The following is a 26,023-nucleotide window of genomic DNA, read 5'->3' on the forward strand; positions in this document are numbered from 1 at the left end:
ACACTGCTTAGCCTGAATATAGAACCAAGTAAGATGGTCTATGACAGAAACCACATCCAACCTCAGAAGTGTTCAGTTATTTTTCCAGCAACCTCCTCAACTATTTCATATGACTGGCTTTGATGGAACAACTGCTTGGGAACTCAGAGAGGAAATATCATTTTAGTGTGTTATTAATAGAAACTTGGAGTTCAGTCATCTGAGCTGAGCCAGAAGCATGGTAAAGTGTTGTGAGCCACATAGAGCAGATGTAGGCAAAGAAACTATCAGGTTCCAAAGGATGTTATTTAGGCTGGTTACTGAGGTTTGGCCCTTGTAGGAATGCTATAGAAGAAACCTATTTAGAGCTGGTGGACTGTATGGGTATCTTGATGCGATCATAAATCTTTTCAAGCTTAAAAAAAAAAGTCATTTGTATAAGGTTTGTGAAAAAATATTATAGGCCACTTGCTCTGAAGTATTATATTCTTGGGGAGTGTTTTCACATATTCTTCAAGTGATGATTCACTACTGATAGCTGTTTATATCATAGTTAGACCATACCAGTTAGAGTACCAGCTAAAGGAATCATGACTTAAAGTTACTGTTGATCTGATTTTTCTGGCAAGTTGAGATCCATAAGCTGTCAAAACAAAACAAAATAGTCCAAATTTGTTCCTGAAACTGTATGATCAGTACACATACTGAGTGAGGAGCTAGAGGTGTCCTCTAGAGATTCCAGAGGTTCCTTTTTCTGCTCTTTCTCTGTTCTTCACCCCTAGGTTTGTTCGCTGTTTCGAAAGTTTTTACTGCTAATTCTTCTTCGAATTATAGTTAAAATAATTTTATAGAGCCTTAGTTCCTATTCTTTATTTTGAGTCCAAATCATCTTCTCTCACTCATCAGGCAATGGGGCTTCTGCTGATTTTTTTGTAGTTCTTCTTTAATGAGTATCATTTTATTGTTGAATCACAGAATAGTTGAGATTGGCAGGGACCTCTGGAGATTCTCTAGTCCTATCCCTCTCCTCAAAGCAAGGTCAGCTAGAGTGTATTTCTCAGAACTGTCCAGTTGGGCTTTGAATATCTCCAAGGATGGAGAGTCCACAGCCTCTCTGGGCACCCTGTTCTAGTATTTGATCACCACCATAGTTAAAAAAAAAAAAAGTAGTTTTTTGTGTTTAAATGAAATTAATTTCATTTTGTGCTCATTGCCTCTTTTCCTATCACTGGACATCACTAAGAAGAGTCTGACTTCATTTTCTTTATTTTTTCCCCCTTTGATATTTATAGACATCGATAAGATCCTCCCTAAGCCTTCTCTTCCCTAGGCTGAACAGTCTCAGTTCTCTCACCCTTTCCTATTAATGCCAAATGCTCCAGTCCATTAATTCGTATTCATGGCCCTTTGCTAGACTCACTCCAGTATATTCATGTCTATCTTGTTTGGGCAGCCCAGAGCTGGATCCAGCACTCCAGATATCTTACCAGTGTGAGAGGGAAAGGATCACCTCCCTTGACCTGCTGGCAATTCTCTTCCTAATGCAGCCCTGGAGGCTGTTGGCCTTTGCTGAAAGGGCGTGTTGCTGCCTCATACTGAGCTTAGTGTTCATCAGAAATCCCAGGCCTTTGCCACAAAACTGCTTTCCAGGTGGTTGGCCCATGCTGGTACAGGGGATTAATCTTCCACAGGTGTGGGAATTTTGCATTTGCCTTTTTTTGAACTTCATGAGATAACTGCCAGCCCATGTCTCCAGCTTGTTCAAGTTCCTCTGAATGGTAGCACAATCCTCTAGTGTATCAGCTGCTCCTCCCAATTTTGTATCATCTGCAAACCAGATAAAGTTGTTCTCTGTTTAAACAATATTGGCTCTAGTATTAAACTCTGGGGTACTCCACTGGTGACTGGATTCCAGCTGAAATTTGTTCTGCTGATCCCAACGCTTTGAGACTGATGGTTCAGCCAATTTTCAGCACACCTCACTGCCCGCTTATCTAACACATAATTAATCAGTTTGTCTATGAGAATGTAATCAGAGACAGTGTCAATAGCCTTTCTAAAATTAGGATTAACAATATCTGCTCTTCTCTCCTCATCCACGGAGCAAGTCGTCTCTATCATAGAAGGCTGCAGGGTTGGTCAAGCATGATTTCCTCTTCAGAAATCCATGCTGGCTACTCTCAATCACCTTCTTGTCCTTCATATGTTTTGAAATAGCTTTTAGGAGGGTTTGCTTCGTCACTTACTGAGGAATTGGGGTAAGGCTGACTGGCTTGTTATTTGACTCCTCCTCCCAGGAACCTACCCCAGTCACTACGACCTTTCAAATATAATTGAGAGTAGCCTCACAATGACATCAGCCAGCTTCCTCAGCACTTGTGGGTGCATCCCATTAGATCCTATGGATTTGTGTATGTGCAGTTTGTTCATGTAATCCCTGATTTGGCCCTTTTCCACCTAGGGTATATCTTCCTTACTCTGGACTGTAATACTGATCTCAGGGACCTGGGATTCCTGAAGACTGGTCTTACAAGTAAAGACCAAGGAGAAGTTCTGCCTTCTCTATATTCTTTGTCACAAGGTCCCCTGTCCGACCCAGCAGCAGATTCACATTTTCCCTAGTCTTCTTTCTGCTGCTGATACATGTGTAAGAAGTTCTTCTTGTTGTCCTTCATGCCCCTTACCAGATATAGGTCCAGGGGGCTTTGGATTTCCTAACCCCATCCCTGCATATTGGGACTGTATTTCTTCTGTATCACCTGCTTCCACCCTCTGTATCCTTCCTTTTTAAGTCTGAATTAGGGGCTTCCTGCCACATCCTGAAGATCAGCATGAATCATTCATGAAGTTGGAAGTGGTGGTCGTTGAAAATCAACCTGCTCACTTTCCTATTTGTATGTATAATGTGCATGTAGTGTGGGTGATTTTGTCTTCTACTGTCATTCAGACTGGAATTCTAGTTCTTCCCAACCTCCTGATGACTCACTATGGATCTAAAATCAATCTCCGTCTTTTTTTCCTATGTGGTCTGCTGGTGTCTTGTGTTTGGCAACTATGCAATCACTCAGCTGTGGGAGAATAGGTGGCAGGGAGATTTCTCACCATACAGTACTCCAAATTTGGACAGCTGGCAAACTGGATTCATTTCATGCATATGGTTTAGATGCAGATCTTTTGCTTGATGAATGCTCTGCCTGATGACTGATAGGAGATCAGCTGCTGTGGTCTTGACCGTTTGTAATTTGTCCAGCTCTGCTGGATTTATGGGCAGTTTTCAGTGGAGCTCTGAGGAAGTAATATTTAGTAATATCCCTGGAGAGGACATTTCTGAGCACAGATGGATAAGTATAATACTCAATTTTAGGAGTTTCATACTAAATAAAGAATGACTGGTGTATTTAGGAATGTATAGTCCTGGTAAACAAGCAGGTGGGATTACTGCCTGGAGTTTAAGAGGAATATCTAGACCACATTTCTGAATAAGATTTAGGGGGGCTGGAATCTCAATGATTATTTATTTATTTTAATATTTTTTTCCTACATTGATAAAATTAAACTCTTTTTCTCTGGCAAAGGGAAATAGAGCGGGAGCAGAATATGATGAGAAATATGCTCTTATCTTTTTGTAATTCTTTCTTACAGAATGGAAAGAGTGAACATGTGAGTCTTTCCTGGTTTAAAAACCAGGGGTTCATGCAGAATGGTGTATGCTATCTTCCAGCTTTCCACTGCAAAATACAAATTAGAAGAGTAGGTGTTAAAACTCTACTGCAGGAACTGATAGCTTTAGTACTCCTGGTAGCAAGAAGGATGCATTATGTCCTGGAATCTCTGTTCTGCAAATCTGTATCGAATCACAAGGGAATAACAGTGAAAGGATAGACAGATCTGGGAAACTGTTGCCAGAATAACTTAGCAATTTGCATGTTGTTTGTTTTGAATAAATTTGTGAGGATGAAATTTGTCATATCATCAGGCTATGAATACCAAAATAAATAGTAGTTGCATTAAATTAGACCTCCAAAATGAAGGGAAGCTATTAATACTCATTCACCTTCTAATGTCCTGTCATCTGAAAAAAAAGATAAATCATTTGCTAGTGAAGGTATTCCAGAAAAAAAAAAAAAATCTCATTCTAGAGTTAAAATAAAGATATGTGAATGAAGAACCACTCTAGGAAATTTAAGACAGTAAAATTCATGAAGAAATAGGTGAAGTTGTGGTATAAATCTGGCTTTTATGAAACCCTAGAGGAAACATCCATTTGACTAAAAGGAAATAAAGGGTACAAACAACCATTCCTCCAAAAGCTTGTCAGTATGGTCCTCACCATCCAGTTCCCAGTGCTTCCTGGACCTCACAGGGTGACCCTCAGCCTTTTTTGCTCAGGAGGGCCATGAGCCTTTGTTCTCACATGTGACTTTTCAGCAACTAGGATCATGGGCAGAGTAATCCCCAATTCACTTACACAAGGTTCTCTAAACTTAACAAAGAACATAAATCAGTGGCTTCATGAGGCTGCCCACACTGTAGAATCCCTGTGAAAGCCTCCATCCTCTCTTGCTTTGCACACCTTAGTAAATCTCAGTGCTTCCAGCAGTCTGCTCAGAAGTATAAAGCAGCCTTCATAAGCCCTTGCCAGCTCTAGATATGCATTCACTGCTACGGATCCTTTCCCCTTTAAAATTCAAAAGAGTAACTTGGGATGTCTTTTGACTGCATTATTTTTAACCTGACAGTGCTCCATTCTGACATGTTATCTCTTTCCAGTCTTTCCCCATGAAAACTGAGGCAAGTGTGTTTTTCTTATCAGTTCTTAGCATGGCTGTCCCCGTACGGTAAATTTCTAATGATTCATTTTCTTTCTTTAATTGCTTTAAAGAGTTAAACGTAGACTTTTCACATTGCAGCATTTTAACACTTATTGAGCTTTAGAAGTTTTGCTTTGTATATGATGAACAACATGTGTATTTAACAAAAACATAAGCCAAAAGGTTAGAAGAGTAGAGGCCAAAAAAGAAAGTGTAGGCACAGAGCAGTAACAAAAACAGAAGAGGACCAGGGGAATGCAGAGTCAGTTATCAGATTAATTGGGGACCAGGCTGGTTGCCAGATACTGCATTAGTGAGTATTGCTCAGAGATTTCCCTTTCACTCTTTTCTTGGCTGATTGATGTGGTCATCCATCAGGTATCTGAATCCAACCTATGCTATCAAAGCAACTTCTATTCCCACAGTTCTTTAGGTTAAAAAAAGTGCCTGTACCTCTCCCATGCCCGTGAAAAAAACACTGTACCTTCTTGCAGCAGCCAAAATTTGATGGGCCAGTGGTCAGTTTCATCAGACGATGTCAATATAAATTAAGTACTCAAAGGAAAATAATATTGCTTTTTATTCATTCTGCCTGATAATTAAGATCAGAATACTTAGGAATTGTTCTTAAGGGCACTTGGGCCTGGACCCAGGACATAGCCACCATTTAATGCTTTTAAAAAAAAGATTTTGTTCCAAAATCCAAAATCTCAGTAAACATTATTTTGTGGAACTTAGAATAGGAGAATTTCAAAGAAAGGTGAGCAGTTATATAAAATGTGAAAGAACCTAATTCAGTGAACAGGTTTGTATATGCACAACACATGTATCTGGACAGAAGTCATATTACTAAGTGTGTTTAACTGAGAATCGAAACTTTCTCTGAAACACTACACACTAAATTTTGCAGCTTCAAGCTACTTTAGGAGAATGAGAAAGTAAAATTTCTCTGAAAGTGATTCTGGCAAGCTGAGTGAAAAACCACCATGCATCGATAGCAGGACATAAGAAAAAAGGAGAGATTCAGCAGTAGATGCTCCTATCCCTCCCAGTCTTGCATAACATACTTTGCTAGTGGTTTTGTGTAAGTCAATGTTTGTGAAAGTACAAATAGCAGAGAGTTTCTTATTACCAGCTGGACTAACAAAGTGACTTTAAGTAAACTGAGACAGCATAGGGGAACCAGAATATTCAAGTAGCAGGTGGAGATTTAGTCTTTTTCATGATCCATTTCAAGAGTTTCAGCTCAATTCCCTTCCGTCTGAAAATCCTATCAGTTCTTTGCTCTTGTTCAAAATGTTAGCACTTCATGGTTAGCCCTTCTTATGTAAACAAACATTTTTATTTTAGAGACAATGCAGTAGCATTTGGCTTTAGAGCTGCAGTAGTAGCTGACTACAATACCTGTCTTGCTGTGATTTTGAAATTGCTTCTCTGATGTTTTGCAACATGAATACTGTGTCAGATGTCAGAATTTGATATATTATTGATGGCTTTTTGATTTGATAGGTGGGAGGAGAGCCTGACTTTGGTTTGGGTTCTGTGTTTTTTTTGTGTTTTTTTCAAAATTATTTGTTATTATGTATTATTTTATAGCAATTCCCCAAAGTTTTCTCCTTCCTCAGTTCTCCTTCCTGTAGAATGGGCTTTGGAATAGATAATAATTTTTTAGTATAGTATCAACCCCAGGAAAATAAAGATGTTCTGGTTTCTTTGAAGAAAGTAGAAAATAAGCAAATAAATTTGCATTGCCCCTTCTGAATGAAAAACAGGCTTACTCCCTGAAGAAAAGAAGGTACAAATTTAATTTGGACTACAAAATTGAAAATAGATTAGTTCGAAATCAAATTAACCTTGACTGGTTCTGTTGTCTCCCTGTTTGTTCTTTAGGTATGAACAACCTAAGTGTGATAATGGTGCCAGAGCTCACCCAACCAAAACAAAGGATTTGTACAAAGGACGCCAGCTTCAAGGTCAGTGAAACAGATAAATTTGGTTTCATGCATTCCAATGCTTTGTTTATTCACTGCAATAAATTAGAAAGCAATTTTTTATCCTATATCAAAACAATGCATCTTTTAGATATAACTATATTGAATGCCACTGACAGAGGTCTTTGACTTCGGAACATTGTATGTAAATACGTCTTGGAATGTTATCAGAGAAAGTAAGGCTCATTTTTCTCAGTAGTTTAAAGGCAGTCACATTTACTTGCTGGAATTATTCCTTGGTGTGGTCATAGCAGAGAAGTCAGCAAACATGTCCATACTTCATAATCCTTGTTCTAGAAGAATCCATGGGAACTTGGCTTCTACCTTCAAATCAGTCTAAAAAATGTATCATCTGCTTACTTTTTTCCAAGAGTACCCTTGTCAGTTTAGCTCAGAATAACATTATTTTATTTTTCTCTGTTGTAGGAACAAACCTTGGTGTTTATTAGATTTTTCATTTTTTTACACTTCTTATAAGTGTGTGAGAAATCTTATCTCCAGATAGTTGAGCTACACAGAAGTCAGTAGTGTTGCTTCATTTTTTAAATGGCCTTTTAATATGTTTAAATAATTTGAGGTGTAGGAGGTTTAGTGATATTGTACATGGTATGAGGGAATTATGAATCACTGTCAGTTATTGTAAAGAATCAGAAAAAAGCAAATAGCGTGGGCAGATTTTTTGTATCATGAAAAATATTTCAGTTTAGCCACCCAGAGAAACATCTAGACAATAATTCTGAACTAAACATGCCCATCGATGTTGAAATGCATATTGAATGAAGCATATAATGAAACAAAATTATTTACAAGCTATAATAAAAAAAGAGTAAGAAATATGAATGATATGTTATTATACCATATACAATTACATGTTGTGTTCTACATAGAAAGAAGTCAATCCTAGGATTAACTGTAAACTGTCCAATTACTGTGGCTGTAAAAATGACGAGTGTGACCCAAAAACATATCTAGCTAGGTATGATGGGACAGACAGATAGGAACAGGACAGACAAGGCAGACAAGGAAACATTAATGGCATTTTAGATAGCCCTGTTGTTTTTTCTGGATTTTATCTAGAACTGGGGGGTTACAATTCTGGTCATCTGTCTTCCGGAAAATGAATCCATAGGAGAAGTTAGCTAGCACTAATCTATCAGGGAAAACAGCTACCTTCCAAGAGAAGGCAGCTAGAATTTGCTTCATTTAGACAAGATGAGATCTGGAGGTGATACTGTTCCTCTGAGACCATGAGGAAGAGAAACTGTTTTCCTCTGTGACAATTTTGGCACAAGAAAAATAGGTATGAACTACCCTAAATGAATTTCACCTGGGAGCTATAAAGTGGTTTCCAGCTATTCAAGTAGTGAGGCAACAGCCTTCTAAAGGACTAGTAATGGGGCAGAAGATCTGGTTAGTTTTTTAGGTAGATTTTGAGTGCTTTTTGAGACAGTGGGAGGCAGGGTTGAATGAGTGAGGTACTCTGCATTATGGCTTATCACTTAAGATACTGAACATGTATATACTAACAGATGAAAAAGCTGATTTACACTAAAAAAATTGCCTTGGAGCGTGAATTTCATATCTCTTACCAAATTGTCTCCATTTCTGTTCCTTCAGAAAAAGGATGGAGCATGCCTGACTTGCAGTTTTGGTGTTTAGCTGCTCACAGTTTTCAGCAAGAACCATACGTGCCACATAAATCCTCATATATGTGAAGCTTAGTGGCAAATACACCTCTGTTGACAGTCATATTGATGGTATTTATCCATCATTTTGTCACTCAGTACTTGCTTACTGAAGTTACTTACTGCTGTTGTAACTTCAGGGAAGTTAGCAATTATTTCAGGGATAATTTGGGAAATATTTTGGACCTTACTGCAGCCTTTCAATACTTAAAGTGGGCTTATAAGAAAGACTGGGACTGACTTTTTAGTAGGATCTGTAGAAATAGGACAAGGGGTAATAGTTTTAAACTAAAAGAGAGTAGATTCAGACTAGATATATGGAAGACGTTTTTTACGATGACAGTGGTAAAACAATGGAACAGGTTGCCCAGAGGAATGATAGATGCCCCATCCCTGGAAACATTCAAGGTCAGGTTGACAGGGCTCTGAGCAACCTGATGTAGTTGAAGATGTCCCTGCCCATGACAGGGGGGTTGGATTAAATGACCTTTAAAGGTCCCTTCCAACCCAAACTGTTCTATGATATTTTACAATCCTCATTCCATGGAAACCAATGGAAAATTGGCCATCCTCAATAATTTATTTCCAACAGCACTTGCACAGTTACAGGCTTGGATAACTACTTGATTTCGTGTGTGTTTTTTCTGAGTGAAAAGAGTTTACACTCAGAAGAGAGTATAGCAGAGTGGAAGCTGAAGAAGCAAGTTTTTTCACTAGAAGATAGCACTTTCTGGTCACTTACCTTTTGCTAAAAATTTTGAAGAAGCATTTGCTAGCTCTAATCTTAGAGGGAGGATGGGCATGTGAAGGGTTTTAAGTTTTCACCTATCTGTTATACAAACTGATATATCTATATCTATATCTAGGTATATATAAAAGAAAGATTTATCCAAAGTCAAGATACTTTTCCAGTGAAACAATTAACAAGAACTTTCCATGCTGTAAACTCCTACCTGATAAATTAATTTTCATTAAGTTAGGCAATGGTTCTCTGATTTTCTTTTTCTACTTTGTGGTATTTTGCATTATGTGAGCTTTAGTCCAACAAACCACTGCAGCAGTGTTAGCCCATAATTAGCGGAAATTATTATGTATGACATGGATTTGCTCTCCCATTTCTTCTGTTTCTTAATCTTTGACTCTCACATGCTTTATATTATTTTAAAATAAGACAAATACCAAAATTTCCTAACATTTCTTAAATACATATGGGCTAACAAGAACAGGGAAAGAGGTTACTTCACAGTTGCAGTTATGTTAAGGTGTTTATTTTTCTTTCTCTCAAGGCTTTCTCTTTACTCTCTCTCCAGACTAGTCTATTAAATGCCCATGTTCTCAAATGGCAAATTTCTTATCATACAAACACTACATCAAATAAAAATTAATTCAGTTTGCTTTAGATAGTTTTTTTGAATAAAGAAGGTTGAAAGAGGATATTGCACAGCTGTGGTTAGTTGCTAACAAGTAACATAAAATTACACAAATAGCTAATACAAATCCACTTTTTAATACAAATGAACCACTGTTTCTCTGTTGTATGCAGTGTTGCAAAGTCGTGTTTGCATTTGTGTCATCTCAATTTAAATACAGCATCTGATTGCTGAGTGGTGCCAGGACTGAATAAAAAGTAGGCTGTGTACTTACTTTCAAGGAATAATACATTTTTGAAAGGATGGGTTTGCTTGATTTGCAGCTTATACCCACAAAAATGCAGTAGCCCTGGGTGAAACCACTGTGACTGCCTGCTGTGTAAAACCAAGATTTTAAAACAATTACTTTACTACTATGAAGGATCTTAAAGTAGGATAAAAGCAACTGGTATGTCCTCAAGTGGATTAAATTGGCATAGTTCTCCAGCTATGCTGATTTATACCACCTGAAAATTTGAACCCATTATATGTTAAGACAAATATTTTTACCAATAATTTGCAAATAAATCAAGATGCAGTTTTTGGCAGCCAATGGTATCTTGTTAAGGCAAAATTGTAGAAGGTAAGGGCCCCTTGGAGTTTATGGCAAAATTCCCACTGATTTAAACCAAGCTAAGAATATATCCTCACATCCTATGGGTAACTTAATATAAAGCATCTGAAATTGAAGATTAATGTTTGTAAGAACGATCCAAGCCACCTGTATCTGTTAGATTGGTCTGAAAGTTATATAATAATAATTCTTCCCATTAGATTTCTAGTCCGTTTTTTAAAGCCAGAGCATTTTTCTGATGTTACTTGTGGTTTTGATCCTTCTCAGAAACTAGTTATTCTGAGATAATGAAAATGAACCCAAAAAGGAGACTGGAGAATGTCACATACTGGGGAAACAGGAGGGTTTTTTACTTTTCTAACCATCAGTTTTCAAAAGTTTGTATTTTGACCTTTTGTTTTCCTCTGTGTTATGCAGTAAAATGGAAGTCCTGTGATGAAACAACATATTCTGTAAGGAGTCTTGGATGGTTTATTTCCTACTTTTGGATAACTGGTGTGTTAAACAGAAATTCAGTTTTCTACACAAGCTGGTCAAGAGCATTTAAAAGGGCATAGCATGAATGCTAGTTAAGCTAAATCTGTAATATGATGGAATTAGGTGTAGGTGCCTCTGTATTTTCCTAAAATCATGAGTGGTAATAGGTCAAATTCAGCGAAGCTGAAGAAATGTCAGTTCCTGGAACTGTATTTTTTCAGGCTCGGTCTGCGGGTGACCCAAAAATAATATGTATTCACTAGTTTTTAATAGTCATTAAAATATTTTTCAGCATGCACCCTCAATAGATATCTATTTATTTATAAATTATACCAATATAGTACTGTACTAATATATTAACTTCATTGTAAAACATACCCAAATACAGAAATTAAAAAAAGGATGAAATGAAGATGAAATAAACATGTTTAATAATATTATTATTTATTAATAGTACAAAAAATATATTCTTCTTTCACTCCAATTGATTGTCTTGTGCCCCCCTGGGGTATGTGCACCCCACTTTGGAGACCAATGCCTTAGACGATGGTTAAGCTATCTGTTCATAGAACTAGTCTTCCCTCTGCTCTAAGCAACCTGGAAGAAAGGAACTTGGATATGTAAGAGAGCAAGACATGATAGTGTATTGAGACAGTGCCAGACCACTCAGCTAATTTGCCTCAAGGGCAAATCTTTTTCTTATTTAAAAAGTATGCATCGAATGCAAGAAGGCTGTTTTAGGTTCCACTGTGTGTGAGGCCTGGATAAACTTTGGATAATCCTTTATATAGGTTAAGTTTTTTGTATTCTTACTTAACCTGGGAATTCATCTGCTTTTCCTGTAATATAATTTTTCATTACTAAGACCTGAAATTTGAAAAGTGAGTGGAAAATTTTGAAAAGTATTATTGGAAATGTGATTTTGCTCACACAACATTCTTTAATTAGCAGTACCCTTTTGTGCAGAAAAAACAAAAAATAATCCAAATGAGTAAAAGGCACACAAGCTTGAGAGAGACACAATGTCAAGCTGGATTTTCAGACTTTATTGGGTTTCTATGGTTTTGTGGCTTTAGGTCAGATCATTAATTTTGTTTACATTTCATTTTGGTTTGTTTAAGTTTCTCCTTCTCTTTAACACAGTATGGTTTTTGAAGTTCCTATAGTTAGTAATACTTCCTTTCATACAAAAGGATAATTTAGGAGGGGAAACTGTAGTCTGGAAATGACAATGCTTTATAATCTCTAACAGTAATACAAACTAGTGACTTGGGTGAATGTGCAAATTCAGTAAGTCCATCTATGAAGAGTCCTGAAAATCACCCTTTTCTATTATTTTCTCAGAATAGCATAGCTCTTCACAGCTGAATATTTCCTTTTGCTGAGATGCTGATCTCAGTTAACCCAGCTGGAATCCAGTAGAATGCATCAACTTCTTGAAGTTACTTTAGATTTCTACCAGTGAAATAAGATCAGCATTTCAGTCTTATTTTTGGCAAATGTTGAAGCTCTCTGAAAAGCCTCCCTTCAGATGCTTCTCATTCCAATTTTTGATCCAAAGATCCAAAAAGACTCCAAAAAGATGAGTATTTCAGGTTTTTAAAAGCATTCAGTTAATAATCATCTGAAAGTCTTCACTTTTTAATATCTAGGTTTTATTCAGTGACACAGTAAGGATGCAAATTAGAAAAATCGGCATCTTTGCTCAGCCTTTATGAGACAGATTTTAAATTCTCAGTTTGGACAAGAATATAGACCATTGCCCCCTCCTCTCCACAACCCCAAACCAAAAACCAGTGCTTTCCATCCAGGGCCTAAGCTCTGCTGATCACTGTGTTGGTACTGTGATGGTCTACAGTTTAAGTGAAGCTAAGATTGTTAAAATATTACTTAATTGAAATGTCTTGATGCATGTCCCTTGTATAGTCAATCAATTTCCCTTAAAACTCTTCATTACATATGGTTGTGTTGAGCTACACGTTGTTTTCTGAAAGTTTAGTTTAACCGTAGCGTTCAAGCAGTTAATATTTTCTCCTGAAAATCATGCATGTTTAACTCATTCATTATTTCACATTTGTGTTATTTAAGAGAAACAGAAGTATTCTAACTGTCCCATTTTCTTCCTATTTTAATTGATTTATTTACTGTGTTTCTGATGAGATAATCCAGCACTGACCCTGAACAGTTTACATTTTGTGGAGCAAAACTCATGATTTAAGTTATGGGCGAATTATGTGTGGATAAGTACAGTTTGCTTTTGGTTGTTGGCAGTCCATATTTTTCCAGAGTTAAAGGGAAATAATTGGAAACGCTCAAACCATGGTGATGCAAGACCCACAGGCAAACAGCCATCATATAAAGTGTCTTCAAAGGCATCTTTAAAAAAAAGTGATAGAGGCTTAACTGCTTTTTCTTTTGAGGTATGTCCGATTATACTTTAGCAGTTGCTCCACTTTTGACCATAAGCACATCAGATTTCATAAGGTACTAGACTATTTCTCAGCTAAAATGCTGAGGTAACACCACTTGTGTACCTCATCTGGCTTACTGTATTTTCCATACAGTTCTTCACTTCCTCTGTGTAGTCTGGTACCAGCACCAAGTAGAACACATTCTTAAACATTTGAATGACTAAAACTTTGCTTGTTTTTAAAGATATCAGTTAAGTAATTTATTATTTTTGATAATAATACAGATTATGTACATAAGCCTGCCTTCTCATGAGCTTCAAATTGTTAGGTCATTTGGCATGTAACTTTCTCCACTGAGCTGTGATTTAAAAGGATTATATTTTTATGATGTAACCAGCTTTTTGGCTGGATGAGCTAATATTTAAAATATCCTTTTCTGCTTTTGAATCTTAAAGCTCTGGGTTGTCAAACAACCATTTTAAGCTGCTGGCTGTTTTGAATGAGCCTGGAACTATCATCCCTGAGCGCTATACTGCTTTATTTACCAAGAGATATGTGGCAAAAAAGGCTCTATATGGAGCAGACCTGCCTAGCTAAGTGTTTGAACTATGACCAGGAAACACTGGTGCAAAGGCGGTGTGAACCTTCATGGCAGTGAGGGCAGAACTGAATTGCGGTGTGGCAAGGGTAAAGGAGGGGGCTTGCCTAGAGGCTGGCAGGGCCTGCAGGGAGGATGGGAGAGGTGAGGCTCAACAGCCTGAAGGGCCAGGCTTGCTCCTCCTCAGTCCCATAGTGCTGGGGGAGACAAGGGAGTGTTGCTTCCCCTTTCAAAGCAGTAGCTATCTCGTCTAATATAGGAAGCTGCAGGAGGAAGCCTGACTTTCTAGTCTAGTCCTTTGCTGTCCTGAGCAGCTAGATGCCTTTCCAATACCATAGGTGTCATAAAGGTTAGTGACAGCTCAGTGAGGGTCCCTTTCCACGTGTTATGTCCACTGCAATTATCCTGTGCTGTCAGCCTGAGACAGACGTGGTGGGGGATGCTGACTGGGCGAAGATGAGTTTCTCTAAGTGGAGATCTGTATGTCCCACAGTCCATAGGCTTAATGCAGCTCCAGCACCCTTGGTGGATCGGAGGAGGGGTGCACGCAACACACGGGATGGTATCACCAGCCCTGGCTCATCCTGAGGGCCCACACTGTAACACAAAAGTTTATTTAAGTACTGAGCAGTGGTGGTCTGGGGAGGACACTGGGCTGAGGCAGTACTTCTCACGACTGCGTAGGTCTACTGGTCAAAGCTCCGTATAAAGAGGGACGTCTGCGGCACTAAGTCCTGAGGCCACTACTATGGCTTCAGAGCAGCTGAGCCTCCAAAGAGGACTCTGTCTCTTTGACCTACAACAGCTAGCTTGGGATTTTGGATTTAGTAGCTTCAATATTATTACCTTATTGCCTGGCTACATGATTACACTGTAGTCTCCCAGTGGGCAGTTTTGCTCCAGAGGAAGGAAGGCCTGCAAATTATTTTTCGATGCTCTGCTGATGACATTTATTTCCTGCACACCCTCTTCTGTCCATCTCCTCATCTTGTTTTTTATTACTGTTGATCTTCATATTGTTTTATTTTTGCCTAATTTGTAGTCATTCCTTAGCAAATCAATAAGATTCCCCCAAACTAAAGCAGAAATAGAAATATCTGAAATAAACAAAAAAAATGCTCAAGCAGATAAGAGCTGCTGTAACTTCCAGTTATGTGTGTATTTGTGTAAAAAAATTGCAGTGAAAGCATTTGAACTACTAGTGAAGTGCTAGTGAAAGGCACAGCTCTGTCACAGCTAGCAAAAGAGAAAAGCTGGCTTATTAAAGGTGATGCTACTGGTTCAGCAATACCATTTCATTCATTGGTCTATTTAATATTAACCTATAATTTTATGTTTATTTTAAAGGGCTATATTAGGACTAATAAACACTGACTTCATTTGCTTCTTAGCATTAAAAAAAATGCTGGAGGCTCTGCCAAATAATGTGAATTCTGTTTCTCACCTCACTTGTTGCTGTTCTCCCTTTCCAGACAAATCCCTTGTTAAGTAGAGCAGCCTTGCCTGCTGTGCTGCTCTGTGCCATTGGGTCCTGTTCTCAGTGGGAGCAGTGGAACGCCTCCAGGGTACACATGCCTAGAAAGGGAGAAAGTTCTGTGTCTGTCTGTCTGCCTGCCTTCCCAGTAGGTTGTTACCCAGCAGCTCTACAGTCACTGTCTCTGCACAGGCAATCTCCAAATGGGTTTCTGATTGTGTTTTTTGCCTTCTGGGCCAAAGAATGATTAAGTGAGATAATGCTTTCCCCCAGAAATGCCTTTTCTAAGTCTGAGAGGGCATCAGTAAAGTTTCATTGACCCTCATGAAGCTCTGTTGGTTTACCCATCAATGATGTAAATATGTAGACAAATGCTGCTCCCAGCACTTGATGATTTTGACATTGATTCTGATAAAGATGGATCTCTTTCTTCCATCTTTACTAGGGAAATTATTATTTTTGAGTCAATGTATATATACATACATAAATATATATATGTAAACACACACACATAAACCATATTTGTTTTCCCCTCAGAGAGAAGTAATAAGCTAAGTGAAAACTGTTCCACCATAAAACTTCAGTAAAGCTCAGAAAAGACATTTCAGAAAGATATTTTAATTCTTACCTGTAATTTTTCCATACAGTTTAATCCATACATTTAATCAATAATTTAATACATATGGTGTTCTAAATCCAGCAATAAAAAGCTTTGGTTGAACACATTTGGTTTTCTTTTTCTTTTAAAATACAGAACAGCATCATGGATTACAATCTCATTATCATGAGTATTATTAACTCATGGAGCTATTTTAGAGAGGTTTAATTTTTTCTTTTTTTTGTGTCTTTTACTGAAAAGTTTCTAACTGCTCTGTAAGTCTGTGCTTATATTTAGCAGTTCTCTGCTTCCACATGGTGTAATTTTGCTTGGATATCTCTGAACTGCTAATAGGAAGGAGCACACCCATTAACAATAACCAAAACAGTGAACTTCCTACCTAAAAGCAAATGTGGTCTTGAAAGACAGTGAAAATTTGGACAGGCTTTGTAATGCCATGGCAGATTAGCCTGTAACAAGAAGAGGTAGGACATAGCCCTCCTGGATGAAACTCAGAGTGCTTACTAGTCAAACCACACTTGTCAGAGTAGGAAAATCTATTATAGGCTTGTAGTCATCACACCAAAGAGGGGGAAAAAAATCCACAAGTCATTCATTCTTACCCACCCAAGCAAATGGTAATTTTTGTAGTACCTAAAGGTAGAATAGAGATTTTGATATTGAAATATTCAATGAGTTCAGATCCTTATGCTAGAATTATATCTGTGTGCCCCATTAGTATCTGGTTTAGACTGAATCTCTTTCTGGAAGTGCCTGTCTCCATCATCTGTAGAGGGAGCAAGAATGAGTAACACCAGTAGTTGAAAATATTTTGATAGCTCAAGTTAAATGGTGTAAATACCACCTTACCTGAACAGATGATGGTATTCAGATGAGATTGGATCATACAGCAACCTTTTTTTCTTGCAGTGTTCCACTCTGAAGTGCTTTTAGCAGGGAAATAAGTCTGACAATACTAATAGGGTATGAGAGCATGTGTTTGAAAAATGGCATTTTTTCAGATACTACTTTATCTCACTTAAGTATTTGGAATATTATCTACACTGTGGATATCAGGTCAGGGGGAGGGAGAGAGGAATGACTAATGGCTCCTAAAACCTATTTAGTCTAATGAAATCTTAAATTTCATTCTCCTTAAACTAGCATTCCATGTAGATTGCTCGGCCCTGCTTACTGCTGACAAGCCCCAAGCCTCTGTGCATGGACTAATCCTCTGTACTTCAAGAGATTTCTGTTGGTCAGCCTTCAGCTGCTCAAAAACACATAGTATTGATCCCTCCCTGGGGATGAACAGAGATGGCCTAGAACTGAGAGCTAAGAGCCCTTCCTTTCTACTGAACATTATATTTATTCTCCTTTTATCTTTATTTTTTTATGCCAAAAAGATGAAGAAGGAAATTAATTTTATGTGAAATATTTTTATGCAGAGATTAGCCTAATCAAGAAATCCAAAAGAAAGTGCAGTACGGTGCATGTTGAAACAGCTTTGTTTCTTTTAGAAAGAGCTCTGTGTAAAAATAATGGGGGTGCTAAGAAAATCAGGATACTTATAGTCTTTAAAAAAAATTCTGAAATTTACAGTGAAAAAATCCTCATACCCTTTTAAAACATCTGCTTGTAAGTACATGACTATAGATACTGAGGTATTGTCTATGCCCAGTATAAAATCCTAGCATAAACAGAATGAAACTTTGATCACATTGGAACCCAAAAGGGATTAAAATATTTGCCCTCACTGAACAAACTTTGATGCTGTGTTCCTAAAGCCACTAAGATTCAAGAAGTACATTTAAAAGATCTTGAAATAATTTCTGGTACAGTGAAGACATGGGAGAGGTATCTCATAATAACTTGGGGCAACTAGATTGCAGTTCCTGGGTGAGGAGCAGAAAAAGCAACACAAGAAGAGGGAAAGATTGCTGTAGAATAAGGTCAGTGTTTTCTGCCAGAATGCCTGCAATCATTATCATCTCACAATCTGAATGATGGCAGGAAAAACTCATATAACTGAACAGAAAAGGCAAAAACCTTTTAGTCTGCCAGAGCTGTAATCATAATGAAAAATGACACCTGAACCTTATCATGACAGTGAGTGGGAGTCACATAGTAAGACACTATTTCCTCTAAGATGCATAGTATGGCACTTCTACTTTTTCATCTGATAGAATATAAACTGAATAAAAGCATGCTGTTGATTTGTAAGGCTGTTCCCTGCAAAATGGATATCTTGGTTTGTTGTGTTTTCACAACAACTTGGATACAAGTTCTCCCTGATTTTTCTGGCAGAAACAGCTCTCATGTTTAATCTGTGGCTAGGGAAAAATAAATATTTTCATTTCTGAATGAATATATATCTACAGCTATATTTTCAAGAGGGAACAACAATGGTTAGGCATTTATTCTTTGTGTCTAGTCACTTGGAGAAGTGTTCCAGTTTTCAAATAAAATGAACACTTAGTTCCCAGTGAGTTCAGTGGGATTTTCAGTTCCAAGCAACTTTGAAAATAACTTGTACTGATAATAAACCACCCTAGTAATTTTGTGTTTGGTATCAAATAGTGACTTTTTGAAATCCAAGCAGAGTTATGAGGTTAGGGCTTGTAAAAAAGTAAGCCAGTGCAAGACTTCCCACTTCCTAACATTTTGAGTAAGTTAATATATAATACAGAAATAAAATCAGTTTTGGCTGATGAATAATGACTGAAAGTGTCAAGCAGTGAGTTTGGTTCAAGGAAAATGAACAAGATGTAGTCAAAATTGTGGATGTTCTCATCTCACTTCAGTAGGTATATTTTTCTGAAGAAAATACTTCGATTTTAGCCTGCTGCATTAATCTTTCTGTTCACTTACTTTTGAGAAAAAGGCTGTCCTGCCAATCAGAGAGTATATTTGATGTTCACATTTTCTAGATACTAGCATGGCTTACCTAAGAAGACCTGTGGAACTGATCACCAGTGTAAGAGGCAAAATCAGTGTTGCATGCTCTCACTGAGGTTGGTTTTATTTTAGAAAGTAGAATATTGGTATTAAGCAGAGTTTCTAGCTGAGGTTCAGAAGTAATGCCAAGTTATCTCCTCCTAGTCATGCAGGATCAAAGACATGATTGTCTATACATGCTGTATGTCTTGGTAAGGAAATGCTGCAGTCTTGGCGCATCTGCAGATAGAGGATGATATGGCTGCTACTGTTAATATAGAGAACATGGGACCAGAGATGAGCTTGGGAAGTGTCTGTGTGTAGTATAGTTAATAGTTTGTATCACAGTACTTCATCGTTTTATAGTTTGGGATCCCAGTGTCCTGGGCACTGTGCAAACACAGAATAACAAGATGATGTGTGGAAAATATGCAGCTTAGATGACTGTAAAGCCAACTTGGACAACGGGTAGTCAGATGCCATCAACTGAAGATGTGGTGAAAGTTCCTGCCAATTCCTCAAAGTGCTTTAGTCTGCCAGCATGTGTCACCTCCATTTCACACTGGCTGAGCTTAAGCCAGGTGACTTTCCTCCAGGTCCCCTTTTACATCAGGTAAATTTATACAGTGGGGAATGCATTTCTGTGGGCTCAGTGAAGACATGTAGAAAAAATATTCTTGTTCACAAAGATGAGAGTGTATACAAGTCTATCTCAGTAGTTTTCAAATACATGATGCTATTCCTTCGGTTCAATACAATGTGTAGGCCTCTGCAACTGAGAGCCTTCGAGGAGGAAAGAGAATTACTCCATAGAAGCATCTGGGAATTCTTTCAAAGTATTCAGAATGCTTCACAAGATCCAGAAATTTGCTTCTCTGTAGCTCAGCAGGAGTGCTACTGTTCATAGATTCCTCATGTTAGCATATGGCAAAAATCCATGAATAATTTTGGGAAATAAATTATTCAGAAATTTTGCCCTTTATGCTTGTGAAGTTCTTGAATTTGTTTGCTATCTAGAAATGTCTGCCAGTAAAACCTCTTGTTCTGAAGTCATCCACAAGCAATTCATTGTAAATATTCCTAAAATACAATTCATCATGACCTGCTGAACCCTGATGCTGCAAACACTTACCCACATTCTTCTTGTGATTAGATCCATTAAAATCAAAGGAACCTTTACATGTGGTTGTAAAGTTAAGCCCAGGCATAAGTGTTTGTAGGACAAAGGTTTAGGTTGGTTCCACAACCCTTGATATTCTGTGTGCTATGTAGTCTCTTATTGATAAATGAGTTGCAGGCACTCAGAACCAGTGGAAAATCAGGGTTTTTCAGTCCCAGGGTACTACTACTCTTATTCTTTAACTGCAGAGTTACAGAATCCATCGTTACAAGTCTGAATTTTGCATTCTTTGAGTACATAATCCAGATTTGCTGGTAGTGATCCAACTTGAAATTAGATTTGTAACACAGTTAAATGCAAAGCAAAGGTTATTGGATCAAATTCATTGAAGAATCAGAGTAAATATTCATCAGCTTTTTAAATGACCTATTTATCACTACAGACGCTTCTGTGCTGTGAACTTTATAATGGGGAAAAGTACTAATAAGCAAAGAATTCCTAGGTTTTGTAACCATCCACAGTTATAACAGAAAACTTTTACTAGAGCTGGGCAGATTTATTCAGAGAAATAAACCTGGAGTTTGAAAAATTTAGCTAACTCTCTGACGAGAAAAGGCAGAATACAGGCATAGCTATTAACTGGGATATTCAACAATGTAGTTAGCTGTATTATATCTACTACATACCTGGTGATGAAAAGAATATACTGCATTTTGGATTTGACTGATAAATGTCATTTGGTGTTCAGTTCTACAATCTCACTTGCCATTATTCCTATGTGTCTCTCATTTTCAACATTTTGAGCAGGAAGGCATGATAAAAAGCTTTATTAGTTGTGTATGTCTGTGCATCTAAATAATCACCAGTGACCAGAAAGATTTAGTCATGTATGCTGGAGATTTTCATCCCCCTAATTTCAGTTCAGAGAAGTAGTATTTAAATGGTCATGAAAGAAGATCTCTGAACCACTGAAAAGAGAAGATTCCTGGTTTTCTGTTAAGATATGCAGCACATATTTCCACCCCTGGAATTTTTTCAGTGTATTTGCTACTTGATCCATTAGGCTTTGAATGGAGAAAGTAAATTTTAAGTTATTTAGAGAAGTATTTTATTAATTAGAATTGTTATGTCCCTCTGAAATCAGTATAGCTGAATTCACACTATCAAAGAGCCGGAAGGATACAAAAAATATTCCTTCTCTAAAATATTTATACAAGAGAGTTTTGGATTCTTTTTACCCAAATAACACATGCTTGTACAGAGTTTCTGAAGGTGAATTGGGGTATAGTTTCTACTCGTGTTTGTTTGGGGTGATGTGTGCTTGTAATTTTATCACACGGGAAGAGCGTGCTTCTGATTGATGCAGATTAACATTTTTATATGATAGCTTACATAGCCCTAAAGTTAAATCTGCATTTATATTAACATGCACATGTGTACACACAGAGATCCTCTTATGCCTTTTAACTCACGTTCCTATGAAAGGATCTTAAACAGGTTCTACTTATGAATATATTGAAGCTCAATAATGAGTTTTCTCATGTATTGAATTGAACTGGACCCATTCTGAGCTGTATCTTTTTTCTGCTGCCTGTAATGAACTGTTGTGACATACTTTAGACATACAATTTTCCTTAGCCTCACCTGGCTGTACTATTCAAAATGAAGAAAAAAGGTTTTGTTATCAGAATTTTAAAATTCGTTGTGTCATTTTATTAAGAATAAGAAAAATAAGTAAATGACATTATGTCATTACTTCCTCTAACATTAGATGATATCATCCATTATACAGAGAAGTGGTTGAAAGTAGCTTTGTAAGTGATCTAATAAATAATAGTTTATTGGCATGTTTGGCAGTTAACTTGCTTTAAAGATTTTTGTTTTATTTAATCTGTAAAACTGCGGTTCAAATTCTGCTTCTAATTCTTTGGTTTGAATTGAAAATAATCTCACTGTAACCAGTTCTGTTAGAGTTTAAAGTGGTAGAATTGACACTGATAACCAGGACAGGATACCTGCTGATCCCTACAAAGAGCTCAGTATAAAGTATAACGCTCTGGTATTTTCATTAGTATTTTTATTGCTTTTATTTTTTACTTCACAGAGGGAAAGAAATAAGTGAGGTTCAGTAGCAAGGGTTGTTAGGAAGTGTCAAGAAGTGTGTTACAATCCAGGTATCTCTCACAAATACTAACTTCCCGGAGAGTGGTGGTGGGACCTGGCATGTAGATGTGATGTTTTCTGCTCTCCAAATGTCTTGAGCAGAGGTCCTTTGCTTCTGCTCTCCTGCTCCAGAGCAAGGCAGCTTAGATGCCAGACTCTGAAGGGCCTGCGGGAAGTGAGGTTGGGGTGACAGGAGCTGTGTGCACCCCTGTGCTGAGATGGGACAATTAACTCCTTCCACATGTGGCAGAAGCCAGCTTGCTCAGGCTTGAGTTTGGGCTGGGTGTGAGATGTGATGAATGAATTCTTTGTATATTTTTCTGTCAGTGAGACCTAGCAGGGGTTTTGAACTATTCCCTACCAGAGGTGGGATTAACTGCTCTGGCAAGCCCACCTTTCCTATAGGCACTTGTACGTGCCCGCACTGTTTGCCTAGGGGTTGTTGTGTGACACATTCCTCCGGGGAAGAAGAGCTACCCTATGCTGTGTTGGTGAGCTCAACAGCCTCAGGCAGTGTCACATTCACTGCACATATCATATGACTCAAGCATATCCACGCTCTCCAGTTATGATTTCCATGCACCTTAAAGCTACTGAGTAGTGGGTTACCATGTACACCACTAGAAATGGCCATATTTTTCACTCCTTTGTATCTGCTTTGCATACTTATGTTTTAGATTTCTCATGCAGACCTATTAATAGATTGGAGTCTACTTAAACATGAGAGAAAATTTAACTTTCTAACCCTTACAAATGCATCTCATCATATTTTCTCTTAGAAAAGCAGGAAGATTGCTTCTGGAAAAATATGATTGATGCAATTTATGCTGTGTGTATATATATATATAAAAGGACTACTTTCTGTATACAGTATGAGGTTTTTTTTTTTTCCCTGGCAAGTCAGGACACTTAGTTAATTAAGAACTTATGGTAAATATCTCTCTTCCTCCTTAATCATTTAGTGGAATCCAAGTTTTCCTATCTGCTTGTGCAAAGCATACTTCAGTGTAATTAGAACACCAGCTGGGCTGTAGAGGCTGGGATTATCTAAACTACATAAACAGCACCTACAGATAGTTCATGCTCCAGATGTTATTGACATTGCCATATCAATTTGAACCGAAGTCATGGATAAAAATAATTAATATTAGATATACAATCCCAATGACAGATTTTGAAACGAAGTATATTTCTCTGACTGAACTTAGTTTGGTTCCTACTGACTCAAAGGAAGATAGTCTCTCATTAAAAAGATGACTTTGTTTCCTGAATTACTTTATTTTTTACTTTTTTTTTTTCATGAAACGCTAATGCTATCCTATTGCAAGCTGAGCCAGTTTATTTTTTTGCAAACACTAAAATGCCAGTCTGTTATGAGCTATTTGAAATCGTGTTCTCTGTTTTGACTGTCCACTTTCTTTGGCATAATGCTGGTTTCATCCTTTGTTTGCTGTGTTTCTTTTTCCCTTGTTCTTGCTTCTTGATTAAAAAAAATCAAGGCACACAGAGCCACAACATCTGTGTCTCACATGGTTACAAGCCCATTTCATTAGTTCCATGAGCTGTGCAGGATTTATACATAGCATTTTGTTCACTTGATGTATTTGTCAATAGGAGAAGTTTAATCCAATAGGGATTATAAAAAATCACTCATTTGAAGTTCCTATTAAAAATTGATTTCTTGAGACAGGTATTTTGACCCCTGCATTAACAGGGTGCGCAGTTCTCTTGGAGCCAAGCTCGTGGTTCAAGGCATGGCATCACACAGCCTCTTTGCAAACTTGGCAACTGAATCAAGGAAAGAGATTAATGTGCGGTGCAGTGGTTGGACATGTAAGGTCCAGGAATCAGGCTTTAATTTGCAGCTCCCTGTATGGCTTGGTAAAAAAGAAGGCACACTGCCGTAGTGCTGGCATTTCCGATGTTTAGAAAAGCAGGGCTCACTGTTCATTGCAAGTTGGTTTTACTTTTAAAGTTTATTAATTTCTCTGACATAGGCAGGTGGCTTGGTGAAACTAGGGTTATTTGGGAAAGCAGGACTCTTCTAGGAGAGTAAAAAATGTATGGTTTATTCTACAGTGAAACCTTGTTTTGTCAAATTCCTCAGCTGCTTGAGCTTTAAGCCCTGAGACCTAGCTAAGCGTTTGGGTGAATGCTTTGTTGTTGCTATAGCTCTCGTTCATATCTGGCTGTGGGGGATCTTGTGGGCAGGCTCCACTTGATAGTTTCTTCATGCGGAAGGCTAGGGGGTAAAAAGGAGGAATGTGAACAGATACACACTGCTCTGATTCTTTACAATCCACCAAGGAAAGTTGCCTTGGGAAGCAAGTCAGAAAACTGGTTTATGAGAAAGGAGAGGCATGCGTTTCTTATCATAAAACTATTACCTGAAGGAGTCTATTAAACCTGGACTCCTTATTCCAAATCAAACCTGGTCTTCTGGAGGAAGGGTGAAAAAAACCCCACATTAGACCCACTGGATCTTACTATAATTGCAATGTTATGCAATTTTCTTAATTCAGGAAGAGATGCTGATATACAGAAAGTGAGATCATTGTGGGGTACAGTGAATGTCTTGATGCTGAAGTTTTCCTCCTTCTACAATGAATTTCAGAAATTGTTCAACTGTACAGAAAGAGAAATGTACCTTGTATGCCTTATACCTCAGATGGCACTTGTAATTGGACCTGTTCTCAGTCCTAATAGAGGAATACATGTTTTTTTTTTTTTTTTTTTTTTTTTTTTTTTTTTATATTTAAAAATGTTTTTTATATTAAAGTAAGGATTCATAACCTGTGCATAGTCTCAAGTCAAGTTTCCCCTCACAGATTAGCTTTCTCTCTGTTGTTTAGGTTCAGCACTTTCCCTGAGAAACATTTGTAATTTGGAGACAAGTAGGAATTAAGTGGATTAATTTGCTTGTAACCAAACCAAAATTTGAACTCCTTTCTTCAACAGCAAAAGATTAGTTTCCCAAGCCCCTCTACCCACCATTTGCCTTCTTTGTGATTTATCTCTGTTTACAGATAAAGCAGAGCACTTTAACACAGGGCAGATAAAGTGAGGACATTCTATACTCATTATATTTTCAGTAGACTACAGATAATGCCTGTCATAAAAGAAGAGCAATTTATTCTTAAAACATGCTGTGATAGCTAGGCAGTTATATTATTTTGCAGTGTTTCTTGGTAACAATTTCAAAACACATCAGCGGAATTAATGGAATCGCTCATATACTTGAGAGATGAAAAGTGATCCTTTTCATGCAGAAAAAACAGAAAACAGAAAATCTAAAGGTCCCTAAAAAAATATTGTAAAACTTGAATGTGCAACTTCCATCCTCTCCCCGTCTCTTGATAGATGTTTCTATCTTTATACATCCATGAAATTCATAGTTCAGGTTGATTCTGCTCCAGCAGATCACAGGTATCAGAACAATCCAAGATACACTTAATATTACAGACAATGCTAGGTGCTTTACTAAGTCATGTCATTAAACATAAAGTTTGGTGATGTTTTTGAAGGTATGGTGTGAGAAGTTTCCTTTCCATTTAAAATTTAGAGAATTGAATGAAAAATATTTCATTAAAAGAAAAAAAGGCGATTGAAATGAAGCTTGCACTCTGTGTTGTGAATGGAAATATAGCTATTAAATTGAGCTAGAACCACTGATGTATTCTGTGCTTTTTGTTGCCCCTATGAATGATCTTTCCTTTTTTTTTTTTTTTTTCCCCCTCTCTCCCATGATGTTTGAATGTTTGATTCCCTCCAGCTCCTCTATTTTTTCCACTGTGTT

General features: G+C 37.5%; 1 protein-coding gene across 1 annotated transcript in view; it reads left to right on the forward strand.

Annotated features, from left to right (window-relative positions):
• The window catches only part of SMOC2 (SPARC related modular calcium binding 2), a 101,634-nt gene that overhangs the window by 57,076 nt on the left and 18,535 nt on the right, over nt 1-26,023 (forward strand). The window contains exon 9 of the mRNA XM_026844569.1: nt 6,681-6,763. Within this exon, the coding sequence (XP_026700370.1) occupies nt 6,681-6,763 (83 nt within the window). The remainder of the gene's footprint in view (nt 1-6,680; nt 6,764-26,023) is intronic.

The sequence above is a fragment of the Athene cunicularia genome, assembly GCF_003259725.1.
Source record: "Athene cunicularia isolate RWA chromosome 3 unlocalized genomic scaffold, athCun1 chr3_part1, whole genome shotgun sequence".
Taxonomy (NCBI): domain Eukaryota; kingdom Metazoa; phylum Chordata; class Aves; order Strigiformes; family Strigidae; genus Athene; species Athene cunicularia.